This window comes from Anolis sagrei, chromosome 5 (genome assembly GCF_037176765.1).
Source record: "Anolis sagrei isolate rAnoSag1 chromosome 5, rAnoSag1.mat, whole genome shotgun sequence".
NCBI classification, from domain to species: Eukaryota; Metazoa; Chordata; class Lepidosauria; order Squamata; family Dactyloidae; genus Anolis; species Anolis sagrei.
In genome coordinates this window covers 130,949,510-130,965,397 of record NC_090025.1, presented here as the reverse complement: position 1 = coordinate 130,965,397, position 15,888 = coordinate 130,949,510, and the positions used below count along the sequence as shown (strand labels likewise).

General features: G+C 38.7%; 1 protein-coding gene across 4 annotated transcripts in view; it reads left to right on the top strand.

Annotated features, from left to right (window-relative positions):
• Positions 1–15,888, top strand: part of ST7 (suppression of tumorigenicity 7) — a 128,839-nt gene that overhangs the window by 48,205 nt on the left and 64,746 nt on the right. For all 4 annotated transcript variants that reach the window (XM_060777693.2, XM_060777690.2, XM_060777691.2 and 1 more), the window contains exon 2: positions 7,802–7,884. In XM_060777693.2, the coding sequence (XP_060633676.1) occupies positions 7,802–7,884 (83 nt within the window). The remainder of the gene's footprint in view (positions 1–7,801; positions 7,885–15,888) is intronic.

The window sequence follows — 15,888 nt, the reverse complement described above, 5'->3', positions numbered from 1 at the left end:
GTGAAGTGATTTTTCTTTTTAAGATTATTACCTTATTATTGTAGGAGAAAACCATGAATGTTGTTCCATAGGTGTGAGTTTTCCTGTTGGTTTCCCAATTTTCCTCCAGCCATTTCAAAACAAATTATACTAAGAACTATGTGGAGAATTATTTCAAAATACCATGCAATTATACTTACAGTGAGTTACATTATTTTGCATAACTGAATTTGGTAAGGACCACTTTAGAGTCCCCTAATATCAAGGATTGCTCCTGAATTTCTAGGTCCTCTTCTCTAGTTCTCAGGTGATGGGAAAAGTCATAAGGGAGACATTTCAAGATAGATTTCACTGCCTTGAAAAGTGTGTGTTCATGTGCCATTTCCTTTCTCCATTACTGAGGCTGTTTTTTTAAAGTTAATGACATTCTTATTTTATTCATACTTGTTGACATCACTAGGGGTATCCCTAGAGCAGGGGTTACCAACCTTTGGTCCTCCAGGTGTTTTGGACTTCAGATCCCACAATTCCTAACAGATGGCTGGGATTTCTGGGAGTTGAAGTCCAAAACAACTGGAGGACCAAGGGTTGGGAACCACTGCCCTGGATCTTAGGTAAGTCCTGAAATCTCTGAACATGAGACACTTCTTATCTGGCAACTTTAATCACCACTATTGCTAGAGATATTTTATGTTTTTCCTTGGGACAACAAACAAGAAACTGTTATTTATTGGTAGCTGGGGTGCTAAAATCATGATTTAATCACTAACATTTACAAAATTATTTTGGTCTTAATTTCTTTCATGTTTTCCCAACCAAACTCCTCACATGGCTTACAAGTACAAGAAGCAATATTTACAATAAACAGCCAGTTTCCCGGATTTAAAATGAATGAAAATAATATTAAACATGCATAGTATTAACCGGTACTGAAATGCTTGTGGAGCATGTTTAGAATGAATGCCAGCTTCAGGTTCAGTTAAACCTATAATCAGTCTTTCCTTGTGGCAGCAAAGGCCTTTTAAATAGAAAATACTTTTTATTATTCTTTTTAAATGCCAAGTGTGAGTTGGCTTTGCAAGCCATTCCAGGCAGAGAGTTCCACAGCAAGGGCAGCAGTCTCTCAAAGTCCATCAGCTTTGTTGCTGTGCTCTCAATGTATTTTAAAATATACTTTCATAGACAGGACCTTATTCCTCAAATGCAATGAGGAAGTTTATGGTTAGCCATTCAGATAGACTTGCTCTTGGGCCCCTTCTACATTGCCATATAATCCAGAATGTCAAAGCAGATAATCCACATTTGCATCTTTAAACTGGATTATTTTAGTCTACACTACCATATAATCCGGTTCAACCTTGGTTATATGGTAGTGTAGATAACCTGGATTTTATATGACAGTGTAGAAGGGGCCTTAAAGCCATCATATGAAGTTCAGATTCTTGAGTAAGCAGGTACGCTTAAATTTTCCCCGCATGTGTTTTCAAGCTGATTTAGATGTTTGCAGATTGCTTAAAATTTCACCAACTATATGGAGGAAAGTGGGTAAAAACTCACATAATTTGGGATTGGAGTGAAGCTGTAATATTGAACCAGGTTGCATACTCCTCTGAGGATTCCAGGTAAATGACAGATTCTTCATGTTAGGTTCCAGGTGGAAATGCATTTCAGTCTTCTGCAAAGATGATATTTTATGCATGTTTCCATGAAATATAAAATCCAAGGTTTACATGCAAGTGTACACCGTACTCAATTCCAACCCAATGATGAATACAAAGAAAGTGGGAATATTGGTTTATCTCTTTGTGTTTAAGGCATTATTATTGGGTGTCATAAGTCCATGAGAACGAAATCAAATCAAGTTAGCTGTTTTATTACTACGTAGATCTAAGTTTTGCACTGTTGAGAATTTCCCATGACAATTACATTATGTAGAGAGATGTTGTTTGCCTGCAGTTTCTCTTGACATCTCATTCTATGTCATAGGCCTCTTCCACATCTGAATAAAATCCCACATTATCTGCTTTGAACTGGACTATATGGCAGTGTGGACTCAGATAACCCAGTCCAAAGCAGATATTGTGGGATTTTCTGCCTTGATATTCTGAGATATAGGACTGTGTGGAAGGGCCCTAAGTCTACAACTATAGTGTTATAATATAGCAACCAAATCAACTTTTTATTTTGCAAAATTGATTGGCAGCAGAAACATATAGGATTAGGTGGTGGCCCAGCAAGACCAATGCTGAAGTTTTAACTAGTGGTTTTAAAGATTTGTTTTGATCTTTGCTTTGGTTCTTTTTGTATACTGCTTGGAAATATCATTGCAAATATAATTAGTGATATACAAATGGACTAAAGAAAATGAATCCATTTCAGTGCTAGATGAAAATTGAGGCAGTCACCTTTCAGAATTCAGTTATATGCTCGCTGTCCCAACTAGGAGCCAAAGGTTTTTTGTTTTGTTTTGTTTTTTGCGGATTTCAAAGTGGAATTCACACCCCAGCTTAGAAGTCAGGTTCTCCTTTTCTTTTGATGATGAGCAGTAATGGCTTTGATGGTAATTTTGTGTGCCAGAATGCATAGCACTTGAAGGTACTGTTAGCAGTTTCTAAAAGATCTAATGCAGCTGAACAGTCAAGCAGCTTGAAGTATATCCTCCCACTAGTCGATAATTATAGCTTGAATCTCCATGGAGCTTTTCCGCATGCTGCTTTCTTGATCTTTGTATTTTGTGAAAGATTCAAGAGTTAGCCTTGAACTGTTTTGCCCAACTCATTTTTTCTATTAAGATGAACTTGGAAGGGAAAAGGTGGCTGGCTGTGAAACCCTCTGACATCGCAACAGGGGGCTTCATTGCTCTCAAAACAATTGGAATGATCTCCCTCAGAATTTCCGGAAATGTCTTCTTCTTGTGTGAGATAGAACCCAGTTAGCTAAGTATTCTTGTGATTTTTTCCATCCCCCAAAACATATGGCTATATATAAAATCAGTAGAAAACTGGAGTGTACATGGAAGTATAGCATAACACCTGTGGCTGTATCTTAGGGATAAACAAGTGATGTGTATTCAATCAGCCTTGCATGTCCATTGAACCCTTCTAGAAATTTTCTAGGTTTTTCAGTGCAATTCTATGGAAGCTTCTGACAGAAACCGTCAATTTCAGTGTGGTTGTTATTATCCACAGAACATATCCCCTGTGGATACAGGAGTCGTACCATACTCCACATGTGGTTCCATTAAAAGACATGCCTGTATTTGTTGTGTATCAGCATACGCAAGGAATCCCATTGAACTTTTGAAACTAACTTGGAGAAGGAAGATTGCAGCATAAGCCTTCATAGACCCAGGCTGCAGAAATCATGTGGCCCTCCAGATGTTGTTGAATAGCAAATTTCAGCAGCACTAACCAGTCTCGACAGTGGTTCAAAACAGTGGGAGTTATAGTCCAACTACATCTGGAAATTCTTTGTATCTATTTCTTCCAAGAAAGAAGGGACATGGTCACAGAATAGGCAAGGGAATAGGATATAAAAGCAGACAAGGTGGAACCATCACAGGATAGTGAAACCATCCCAAAATGTTGATGGACTCCAGCTCCCAAACTCTCCTGCCAGCATGACCAATTGGCAAAGCTAATAGGCGTTGCAGTCCAATATCGAAGTCTCTACTTCTTTCCTTATTGGGGAATTACAAGCTAAGATTCACATGGCATGCAATTTAAAATAAGCTCATCGCTCTTATAGGTGAAAAACAAAAACTGTAATGGGACAATTTCTTTGTTAGGAAAAGCTTCCTAACTGAAAATGCTGGTATGCATAAGAAGAAGATTATGGTATTTTTGTGCTTCTCCTGTAAGAATGTGAAGGAAAGAAAGTTCAAGAAGATTTCTGTAATCCAACTCATCAGGCATATAACCAACAGAGGTGCGCCCCATTGTCCACTTTGAAGTTGTGTCTTTACACTGCTTGTAGGACATAATGGCCCTTCTTGTTTCTAAGCAGTGACATGACGTGGAATCAATGCAGCCACCATCTCTCTGATTTTACCAGAGCAGAGGGAAATCCTTAGAGGACAGGGAAATGCATTGACCATGTGCTTAGGGAAAAAACCCAATCCATTAATCACATTAAATGAGTCCTGCTAATGGGTTTTAGTTGTTGGCTCCACTCTAAAACAAACCTTAATCTCATAAACCTTTGCACTATGTAAACAGGATACCCACAGTGAAGATTTTCCAAAGCAAACATACACACATACAACTGTGTACAATGGTTGTAGGCACTTCCCACTCCCCCTGTGCATTATATCCAGATATGATGTGGCTGGAATCAATATTAAATTCATATATTTAATTGTATTATATGTGATTGCTAGATAAAACTCCATGAAAATTGTTTTTCAGACTCTTGGAATATTTATTAGAAACAGAATGCTGGGGATTGATTTTTGGCTGTTTTGAGACAGATGGTATGTAGGGTCAAGGATTACAAACTACATACAGCTAAGAGCTCATGTGACCAAATACTGGAAGCAAGACCCAGCCTTATTCTTGTTTGGGGAAAGAGCTTTTTTTCTTCTCCTCTTTGGCATGGGAAAACGAGAACTGGAAATATTATTTATTTGGTTGGTTAGTGAAAGGTGAACATGCCTGATTTAAAAAAATACATTTATGTATTCTATGTTGGAAAGTTAAATTCAAAAACTGGAGCTATGGTTTCAGCATCAGAATAGGACAAGTAAGTTAAAACTCCACAGCATTATGTATCTGATCTGTGTCTTCCTGCAAAGTTTTTGCAGTTTAATCTTATTGATGGCTCATTGTGACTGCCACATATGCTGAAATACTGATAATTTTATAGCTCCCCTCAAACAGTATATTGCAAGCAGCACTTATTTCTTTTGTCACTCTATCTAGCAACACTGTCTCATCTGGTGAGCTTAATATGCAGTGAAATAAATTAGCGCAGCACTTTAGAGATTTGGCGTAATTACAGCTGCCTAGCAAGAGCCCATTTAGCAAGTGTTTAGAGTTGCAAGGGGCAAGGACTGTTGTGCAGCTGCATTCAGTAGAATTGAGGCTTGATGTTTGGTACTTTCCTCTTATGAGGAAAAAAAGAATCGGGACACATGCCTTCTCTGAAATGAGCAGTAATATTGCAAAATATTGCCAGCCACCTGTCCAGAGTACATCAGGAATTTCAAATAAAAAAGCAGTGAGAAAATTCAATGTTTTAAAATCAAAAATCCCACGCCAAAGCCTTGTAGCAGAAAACTAATCTTTGTTCATCCCTAACTTTACTGGATAAATTTGATTTTTTAAAAAAATAATAATAATTGTAAGCTAGTGGCTATATTACAACAACAGACAAGGATTCTGGGCCATGGTAAAAATGTGTGCTAGATAGTCATGCCAATAAAGTTGGTGCTGGGAAGTCAAAACTAAGCTTCCAAATGGTTAGTCAAAACAACAAGCTCATACTATGTAGCCTTTTTTTGTCTGCTGTTCTCTGCAATGGTCTGCTTTTATCTGGAACATTCCACTTCTTATTGCAAGTTTACACTCACAACAGTGAATATCTTAAATGGAAAGCAGCACTTTAGGGAGTAGGTTATGTAGAACTTTTGTTCATCGCCTTTAATATTAAAAATGAAAGGTTTTGTTGTTGCATTGTTGTGGTGGAAAATTGAGTTGTTAAGATCCTTAAGTACTGTAGTTTTTCTCAATAGGTTTTGGTATTGAGTGAGAATGAACTAATCTTGTACTATTTTGTCAGGAACTGCTGGAATTCAGACTATGACTGTGGCTGCTCTGTGTTATGACTTGGTATTACTGAAGTATGCAATACCTTCTCAGCAGTGAAGTGGTCCCAGCTTTTGGGCTAGCTCTGTACACTGAGGTGGGCCAATGGGCACTTTAAGAAATTCTTATGAAGGTTCCCTTTCATCATCCAGTAAAGTTTGACTGAGGAGAAGTTTCCTGTTTTTGTTTTGTTTTGTTTTAAAAAAAACTAATTAAAGCAGATTGTGTTTAGTGCTGAGAAAAAAGATTGGGAAAGAAATAAGGAATTGTTTTGTGGAGCATAACATTTAAAAATCTCTAAATACTATCAAACCCTGGACCTTGGCGTATATCACCAACTATGGGTTGCTTTTTAGGATATGAAGCTTTCGAAGTAGCTTGCTTGCCCTGGCAAAAATAGGAAAATTGTTCACATGGTCGCAATTTGTGCCCCCCCCCCTTTATTTTTCTATCTGTACTTCAAATTTGAAATTGTGTTTCCATTTGTGTTTTGACAGCTGTTAAAAGGAAGAGGGGGGATGTTAGTTGACTGGGGGCAAGGGAATGGAATGGAATGAGAAAGAAAAGGTAGTTCTCACTTGGAGATTGAATATCTTAAAGGGAATTGTTTCTGCTAAAATACACAGGGAAAAAATCATGAAATACTGTGAAAATTCATGATCATCTTGGCAAAAAGAAAATCTGTACTTTGATGGCACTAAGGAACAGTCACTGCCTAAAGAAATCATTTATGAATCAAAACTCTCTTTGGCTCTGTTTGCACTTTAATCTGACTGTAATATCTCATAAGCTGCTTGGATATTATAAAGGGAGCTGAAGGGGATATATCTGTGTTAAAATCTTCTTTGCTTCCCTACTGGGTTTTGTTGACACTACAATACATATCAGTGCCATGTAGAGCATGTAGAGCAAGATCCTGGTATAGCTTTGTTAGCTCACTTATATATTCAGAAATAAGAATGCTGAATGCATTTGCCATTCAATGTTATTTAGAATCTCAACCTTGAATTCCTTTCCAGAATGAAGTTGAACTGGAGAAACAGAAGCTGAAACCCTTTATACTGCTCTTCAACCTTTTCGGTCTTACTTTGCTTTGTATATACAAAGCATTAAAAATTCATATAGAATGTACAATGTCTGGATTTAAAGCCAGCATTTGTCTTATTGACTTCTGTCAAAACACTTTTATGGGTACTATTAAGGTTCACAGATGGAGCACTGTTTGCTTTAGGTTCAGCTCCCAGTTTCGTCTGTGACTTAGTGGTCTCTGACAATTTCATCTCATTCTACAGTATGGTGTCATGAAAATATCTTTGTCAGTAATTCTGTACTTTTCTTGATGATACAGATGATGCAGTAAAGAACCTAAAGGATTAATTATATTTGAGACCTCCCATTTATGAGGGAAGGTGTAGCTATAGAATGTAGCTATGTGTTCTTTTTCTCATCGGATCCCAGAACTGCATTTCTAAATGCTAGAAATTTGGAGACAGGAGGAAATTTTCATTGGAGGACAATGTTCTCATTTTTAACCCTTTTCTCATAGGCTACCCTTTTGATCCTATACTTTGTGTATCACAAATTAAATAAATAAACAAATAAATAAACAAATAACTCTCTAGTATGTGTGTGTCCTTGAAAGCGTTCCAAGACCTACAAATATGGACTCCTTTCAGGGACTCACACATATGTTGCACACCACTCCACAACTCCCTCTCTCTGGAAAAAGGATAGATGATGTAATTCTGCTGGTCCTTTCACTGGACAGAATAATCTTACAGCATTCTGGTTGCCGATCTCCATTTAATGTCAAATCATATGACAATTGGCCCATTAGGGTATTTTTTTAATAGAAATTTCTCTCTTTGGATGTTTTAAGGTGTTTTCTAATCATGAGTAGGCAGAAAAAAGAATGCAGAACACAAGATATAAACAAAGTTATATATTTTTAACTAATCTTACAGATTGTGGGAAAGGTAAGAAATGAGTCATTTTTTTCTTCTGTTTTCTTTTTGCAGTGAGTATGTTTTTGAACACATTGACGCCCAAGTTCTACGTTGCCTTAACAGGCACTTCCTCATTAATTTCAGGACTTATTTTGGTAAGTAATAGGTATCATTTTCACATGTTACAAGTGTTGCCCTGTAGAATATAGAATCTATAACGATTGATTTTTAAAAAATCCTCTCTAGTACATCTTTTACGTACTTGTATTGTTAACTGATTACTTATTAATTCTAGCATGTATGGCCAGTCTCCAACATACTCTAAATTAATATTTCATGAGCTTCTGTTGTTTGTTGTTATGTGCTTTCAAGTTGACTTTGACTTGTGGTGACCCTATCGTAACATTTTCTATGCATGATTTATTCAGAATATGGTTGCTCTTTCCTTTGTCAAAGGCCGAGAATGTGTGAGTTGCTCAAGTCACGTAGTGAGTTCCAGTGCAGACTTGAACTCTGGTCATCCAGAGTCCTCAAACTACTGAACCATACTTTGTATAATTGTCTCAGACCTCAGAAAAATAGTTTATTTAAGATCATTTAATGAATAACAAAAATGGTTGGTGTTTAAATCAGTTAATGTATGTGTACACTGACTCCAAAAGTTACACAGCTTCATGGAATCAAATAGATTTATGTGTCCTCAACATACTGGTGATTCTGAGCCACCTACAAATTTGGGTGATCTTTCCCAGCAATCTCATGTTAATATTAAATAGCTTGGGAGACAAGACTAAACCTTGAGGAATATCACATGTCCTTGGGTCCCATTCCAGACAGATAACTCAGAAGAATACCATGAAACTGCTGAGAGGTGCAACAGAACCAATAGAGTCTGGTTGTCTGGTTCCCTTCTCAGGTCACAAATCAAAGCTACTCTTTCTCATAGAGATGCTGAGGTTAGATTGAAATGGATCTAGATCCATGTTTCTCAACCATTGGTCCTTCAAGTGTTTTGGATTTCAACTCCCAGAAATCCCAGCCATCTTACCAGCTGTTAGGAATTGTGAGAGCAGAAGTCCAAAAAACCTGAAGGGCCCAAGGTTGGGAATCAGTGATCTAGATAATCCATCACATCCAGGAAGTCAGCACATATTCTACAACCTTGCCCCAGAAAGGGATATTGGAGTCTGGCCAATACTTCTAAAATATATTGGCATCCAGTTGAGGTCATTATTGACCATACCATAGCCTCTTTTAGGCAAGATGAAAGCCTGCTTTGGTATAGTGAGGCATTCACTACTGCCCTTACCCAATCCACCAGACCAGGTAAGGCATGGGTCCAGCATGCAGACAGTGGTTCTTTCCAGTCTTTATCCTTGGGTTGCACAAATGGAAATGTATCCATAACACAGGATAATTGGGTGCAAAGGTTATATCCAAAGAGCAGATTCAAGTGATTTTATCCTCAAAGTGTTATGCAAATTCTTGAGTGGGATTCCAAGTTGTTTACCTACTTCTCTTGTGGGTAGAGCATAAAATAATGCTTCTGATTACTCGAGACAGTTTCACTGCTACCTCCATGGCATAGGTTTAGAGTGAGTTCTAACCTGTGTTTAGTCAGACTCGCTAAAATTCTACCATTGACGTTGCTCTAGTTTCCATCTTACTGCTGTTTCCTCACTGTAATTTCCCTAGTGAACAAACCTGTCTGATGCTTCATCCTTCCCCTTCTTCTGCAGTATTTATCACTCAGAGCTTGGGAAAGTTATTTTGAAGGGGCATTGGCTTATCTGGGGGATTGTGAGAGCTGTAGTTTAAAAAGACACCACATTTTTCAATTCTTAATCAGATGAATTGGTATATGACTACTTCATATCTAAATGTTTGCTTAACTGAGTCTGGGCTAATAGGCAGAGTAACCATTATCAAGTTTAGGCAACCTAGTATGAAGTATAGTGTATATATTATGCCTTAAACCAGTGGTTCTCAACCTGTGGATCCCCTCGTGTTTTGGCCTACAATTCCCAGAAATCCCAGCCAGTTTACCAATGGCTAGGATTTCTGGAAGTTGAAGGACAAAACATCTGAGAACCCACAGGTTGAGAACCACTGTCTTAAACTATCTTCCTTAAATTAGGTGCATGACTTCCAGATAGACCTCCCTTTCTTGTAGTTCTTCGTGTGGTATTCCTTCAGGTAGTTTCTGATTTGCCTTAATCCTTAAGCAGACTTTTTTTATTTTCTTGGCAAGATTTGTTCAAAGGTGGGTTGCCTTTGCCTTTCTCTAAGACTTGCCCAAGATCACCCAGTTGTTTTCCATGATTAAGCATGGATTTTAACCCTAGTCTCACAGATACATAGTTCAGTGTTCTGTTATGAGTGCCCTTTCAGGCAAACTGGAGAAGTTCAAAGCTTGATGGGTTCAAAGAAGAAACTGTTGAGTGCCCCATGGCGGGCTGGCTGATAGCCCAGAAACTGAACCTCTTAGATCTCAAAGGGAAACATTTTTTTCCTGAGGAAGACTTTCTTAGGTTCTTCCATATTTATGGCCTTAGTATCCATAATTTTGCAAAATAAATTCAAACTTAAATTTATAACATTTACATCCAAGTTTATGAATAAATATATGGGTCCTTTGATGCATCAAAGCTCTAAATCAATAAATAATTTTAAATTCTGTTTATGTGCATAATAGATTATAGTTCTATATATGATTCAAAATAATTATTGAGCTCAGTGATGTTTACTTATGGGTGAGTTTGTATGGAATTATAGTTTATATTTTCTGTGTGTTCGGACTGTTTTCATATTGGAATGCAAAGTCTGTGTTGCATACTCTTTCTTGACAGGGGGTATATTATTATGTATATATCTCCCATTGAGAATGGTTGTGTTAATTAGCAAAAATATATAACCTCCTGGTAAGTCTTTCCGAAAAGCTTGAAGTTATGTTTTTAAAAATTCTGTCTCAACTGAACATTTCATATACATTATTAAACAGGGAGAATGGTAAAGTGCTGTTCCCGGCGTCACATCTTTTCCTGTATTTCGGATGATGATAAACTTTAGTAACTACTTCTCTTTTCCTTAGAGAAGCATTATCATGATGTTCTGTTAGTTTATCTGGCCTGTTGTGATGCTTCCCTAATCATCCACCTTAGAGTGTATTTGATACATTTTGTGTCTTGAAACAACAGACTGGGTTTTAATCATAAAAGGTATTGACCAGATGAAGTTAGGCTCTTCATAGCCCTATTGATCTCAGTAGAAGAGAGTTAGACATGCACTTAAATTTCCATTTGGGGTCTGTTAGCAATCCATAGCTTTTGCTAGATTGTGATTGCGTTTAATTTAGATAATCGACCAAAACCTTTAAAAGTTACTTTTACTTCTAGAATTTCTAACCAATGAGCATGCTGCTTGGAATATTCTGGCAGCTTTAGTTTAAAAAAAGATAACATTTCCAAGATCTGATGCTTACCAAACTTCATGAAAGACAAAGAGACAAAGGTCAGTGGTGTACAAGAGAACATACAAGGACAGGTGGGTCGCTGCAAAGCTTAAGAAGCTTAGCACAGAAAAATTTTACCATCACTGACAACCTGCTTAAAACATTCTCTATTTCGCATTCAGATTATCCAAAGGCATCAAAATATCTCATTCCCGTCTACATCCCCAAGTCCTTATCCCTTCTTTCTAAAAACTCCCACCTTCCCCAGTCAGTTTTGGTGCTGTATTGTATTGCTTATAGTACAGCTCTATGGCTGTAAAACCAGCAGAAGGCTCGCTACCTTAGCAATGGTAAGGTCACTGTGCAAGTCCTGAATCCTTCAAATGTTTTTTATTTAGTGAACTTGGATGAATTCTAGTGAACACGCTTAAGGTTCCTCCCCCACAAGGTCCTATACTAACAAAAGCTGTAAATTATACTTTGCATTTGAAATTTATTATCGCTAATATGTGAAGTTCATTTTCATTATTTCCAAAGCCATAATTTTTGACAGTTGCATTACACTGTTTATTGCCCAGATCCTATTAGTGGTGGCATTTCACCAGAATTATTATTTTACATCTTGTAGAGCATCTGAGGAGGGCCCTTCTCCAAAGTACTGCAATTTTTTAAAAACAAACAAACAAACAAAATGGTTATTCATTCATCACAACGAATTGCAAAAGTGCAGCTTAGACTGCAGTTAATGTAGCATATTGTGACAAATATTTATTCCCATAAAACTCTCTCTGTACTACTTTGGCTGTAAAGGAAGCTTGTCTTGTATTGACACAAGTGCTAGCCCACTCCACAAAAAACATATGAATTGGAAAAAAGATAGGTCACAACTTTATTGGTTACAGCTGTAAAATTCGGTTGGTGCCTGCATGGGTCAGAATCTGATCATTGACCAACCCACCTGTTGATTGATGATCCTGACCCTCCAGCCTATTCCCGGAGCCATTAGAATTACAGGTAAGGAATCATACAGGTGCCTGACAACCTGCATGAGCCGTCTGGCTCTAAACCAGCATCAAGCTTGTGCTTTGCAGGATCTGTTCTGCTCCAGACACCCCCCCCCCCCCCAAGTTCCCTATACGGGAACTCCTAGTCAGTTTCTGGGATATCATGGAAATATATCTCCCAAATTCAAGACCCATGGCAAAGCGCCCCCATAAGTATGACAAAGATGATTAACCTTATAGGCACCCACACCCACAAAATTGCTAATAACATTGCAGTACAAGAAGATTACAACTGTGGGAGAGTAGGACAACATTCAAGCAAGAAGGTGGAACTCAAGTTGTTTTCTGCATAATTAACCCAAATGTTCAACCAGAGTAGAAACCACATTGGGGTTCAAACTCATTGGCTACCTCTCCCCCTCCTTGAGTGCCGCATAGTGCTACAAAGTAACAGAGAAGCCAGGTCACCGGACAGCTAGCCTAGGAGAAGATGATGCTGACACATTTCTCTCCACATTACACCATAGTTTCACTATATGGTAGGTTATGGTAGGTTGTATCGTTTTCTTACAGGCAATCCCCCAGTTGTAAACATACGACTTCCGCATGACTGCTAGCCCCTGTTTCCTTTCCTTCATGTCTGCATCTCTTCCCCATTCCCTTTTCTTCATGTCTATCTTTCCCCCAATTCCCTTTCCTTCAAGTCTGTATCTCTCCCCCCCCCCCCCCAAAATTCCTTCCCTACCAGTTTCAAAAAATGAGGAAAAATGAGAAGCTCCAACAAGAGAGTTGTAAGAAAGCTGCCTGTATTTAATTTTCTGGCTTTTTAAAAAAGTAATCAGTCTTTGTAGGCAGTAGTGTCACTAGGGTTGATATCACCCTGAACATTAACTCAGGTTGTCGCTCGTATTGACCTGCTGTAATACCATGCTACATTATTGTCTCTAAAATATCAGAACATCTGACAAAATCAGTAACTATAAAAAAACAAGAGCAATGAAAACGTGCTTTTAACATGTGCAGATGAAACCATGTGAGTTGGAGTGTGATTGTAATGGGGTAATAATGACATCTCTGACTAGAGTGCATGCACATTACAAAGTTCAAAAAAGTAAATTCACCTAAAATTTTAGTCTAGAAGATATTAAAGACTGTGTTTATGAAAAATGTTTTTGTTGTTAGATCTAACTAAATAAATTTATGAAACATGACACAAAATATTTATAGATAGCATTTTGGTGTTACTAACTGATGCAGCTAGCACCCCCTGCATCCCTTTAATGATATCACTGATTACAGTGTTGTTATATTTATTTTAAAACATTTCTTAGCAGTACTCAAAGTTACATTTGCTGCTGTTCTTGCACAGATAACAAATTTATTTTCTATTATTGTTTTTCTGCTCAGTAGGCTCTGCAAGGCAATGTAAGCCAAAATTGCAATATTTTATATGTTTTGAGTCCTTAATTTACTTTGGACTGTAATTTGATAACAACTTTTATAGAATCACAGAGTTGGAAGAGACCTTGTGAGCCATCCAGCCCAACCCCTGAAACTCACATTCAAAGCACCCACAACAGATGACCATCCAGCCTTGGTTTAAAAGCCTCCAAAGAAGGAGCCTCCACCACACTCCGGGGTAGAGCAGCTCTCACAGTTAGAAAGTTTTTCCTAATGTTCAATTTGAAGCCACTGTTCCACATCCTAGTCTCCAGGGCAGCAGAAAACAAGCTTGCTCTCTCCTCCATATGACTTCCTCTCACATATTAATACATGGCCCTCATCATGTTTCCTTTATCTTAAAGTAAGAGAGGAAGCTAATTTTGTGTAATGTTATGATGTGCATTAAAATGCTGCAGATACATCTGAATGTATCTCTTCTGCAGGTAAACAAAGGAGAATAAAGCCTTTGAATTCAATAGATCTTCTTTTTGAGTGGACACGTAGAGAGTTATTTAATTTTAAAGAGAGGAATCTAATTTTTTGTAATACTGCGCTGTGCATTAAAATGCTGCAGATACATTTGAATGTTGTTAATTCATTGACTTGTGATGTAATATTCCTGGACTCCCAGTCTCACAGAGAACGATTCCACGCTTTTCAGTATTCTCCTTCTAATCTTTTAAGGTCATCGTCTCTTATAAACCTCTTGTGTGCCTTCATGAAACAGATGCTGACCCTTGGTAATATGACACCAATGAGAGATCTAAAGGTTGATGTCATTGCATCCATTTATGAACCATTTTGCTGGAAGAAGAACAAAAGAACCAAATACTTAGGGCTGCATCATAGTGAAGTTCCAGTGAACTGTTCTGACGCATATGTAGTTGAATTGCAAAAAAGAAACATTGTACAGTTTTAATCCTTATTAAAATTCTTATCATTATAATCAGTAATGAAGATATTATGCTCAGAGTGTACTTTGCGCATGTGTTTCTTAAGCACATGTAGCAATGCACTGTCTCTGCAATTATCTGTGACAGCTATTTACATTTCTAACAGTCCAGTCCTATGTTACTCTGTGACATGCCTGTTAGACTGTAGTACTGAGTAAGCCCTAGGCTTTCCACATTGGCAGTACAAGGGGTACGTTGTGCTGAGAGCTAGCTTCTCTCCCTGTGCTTAAGCAGAAGCAGCCTTGGGCAGAATTGGACAAAGGCCTTTTGTGGAAGGAAGTGGAGAAGGAAGAAAGTGCTTTGCACAATTGACTATGGATTATGGTGACAGCCCTATTTCCCCTAACACAGCAGTACAATTGTGGTAAGGTTTCCAAGGAAAGAGGGTACTCTTAGTTTTGGAAGTACCTTCAATAAATCCCCCTATACTTGCTTTGTAAATTACTTATTATTATTACTACTTTTCTCATTTCATTGACTATATCTGACAACACCGTTCCAAGCACATGATGAACACAGAAAATAAGACTGTACCAAAATGATTCCATCGTATTTTGTGGTTAATAAGAACAATTTGTTTATTTTTGTTATCATTTTATATGTTGGAAGTGGGACAGAGTGATACATAGTAAAGGAATCAATATTCCATTTTTAATAAGCATAGGCTCTTTCAAAATGAAGATGGCGGGGAGCTAACAGCTGACTCCAGAGCGGTCCGGTGAGAAATACCTAATCTGAGCCCAATCCCCCTCATCCAACCTCCCCTCGACCACCAACCGCCACCTTGGCACCCGGGGGTTTGAAGGAACCCTCTGGGGGCCTTTTTTTGGCGGAGTTACAACGAGGGAGGGAGTTAGAAGAAGAAAGAGGCGGAGAGGTAGAACGCCGAGGCCTTTGCCACTCAGGCCCAAACGGAGCGTTCCCTCACAATCAATCCAACTGTGGCTGCCGGACTGCCTGAAACCTCCCCCCCCCCAAACGGATACACGAACTCACGTTGTTCCTGCCGGTCGCCCGTTCTGTCGCACCACTTGGGAGACGAGTTCTGCTTTACTCAGGCCGGCATTGTGGGCGCCATTGCCGCTCCAGCGTGTGACTCAGCTTTCTGCGGCGGCGCCCTGCTACTCGGCTCCCTCGCTGCCTCGTAACATCTCGCTGCCTCGCCGCTTTCTGCGACGCTGCTGCCTGGCGCTGAGGCCGACGTTCCGCGGCTGACTGGCATCCCGCCGCACTAGCTGCCTGCGACCTCGGCACTCCCGGCTCGCTACTGAGTCCTTTCAGTCCTCCAAGGGAGCGCCCTGCTGCTCG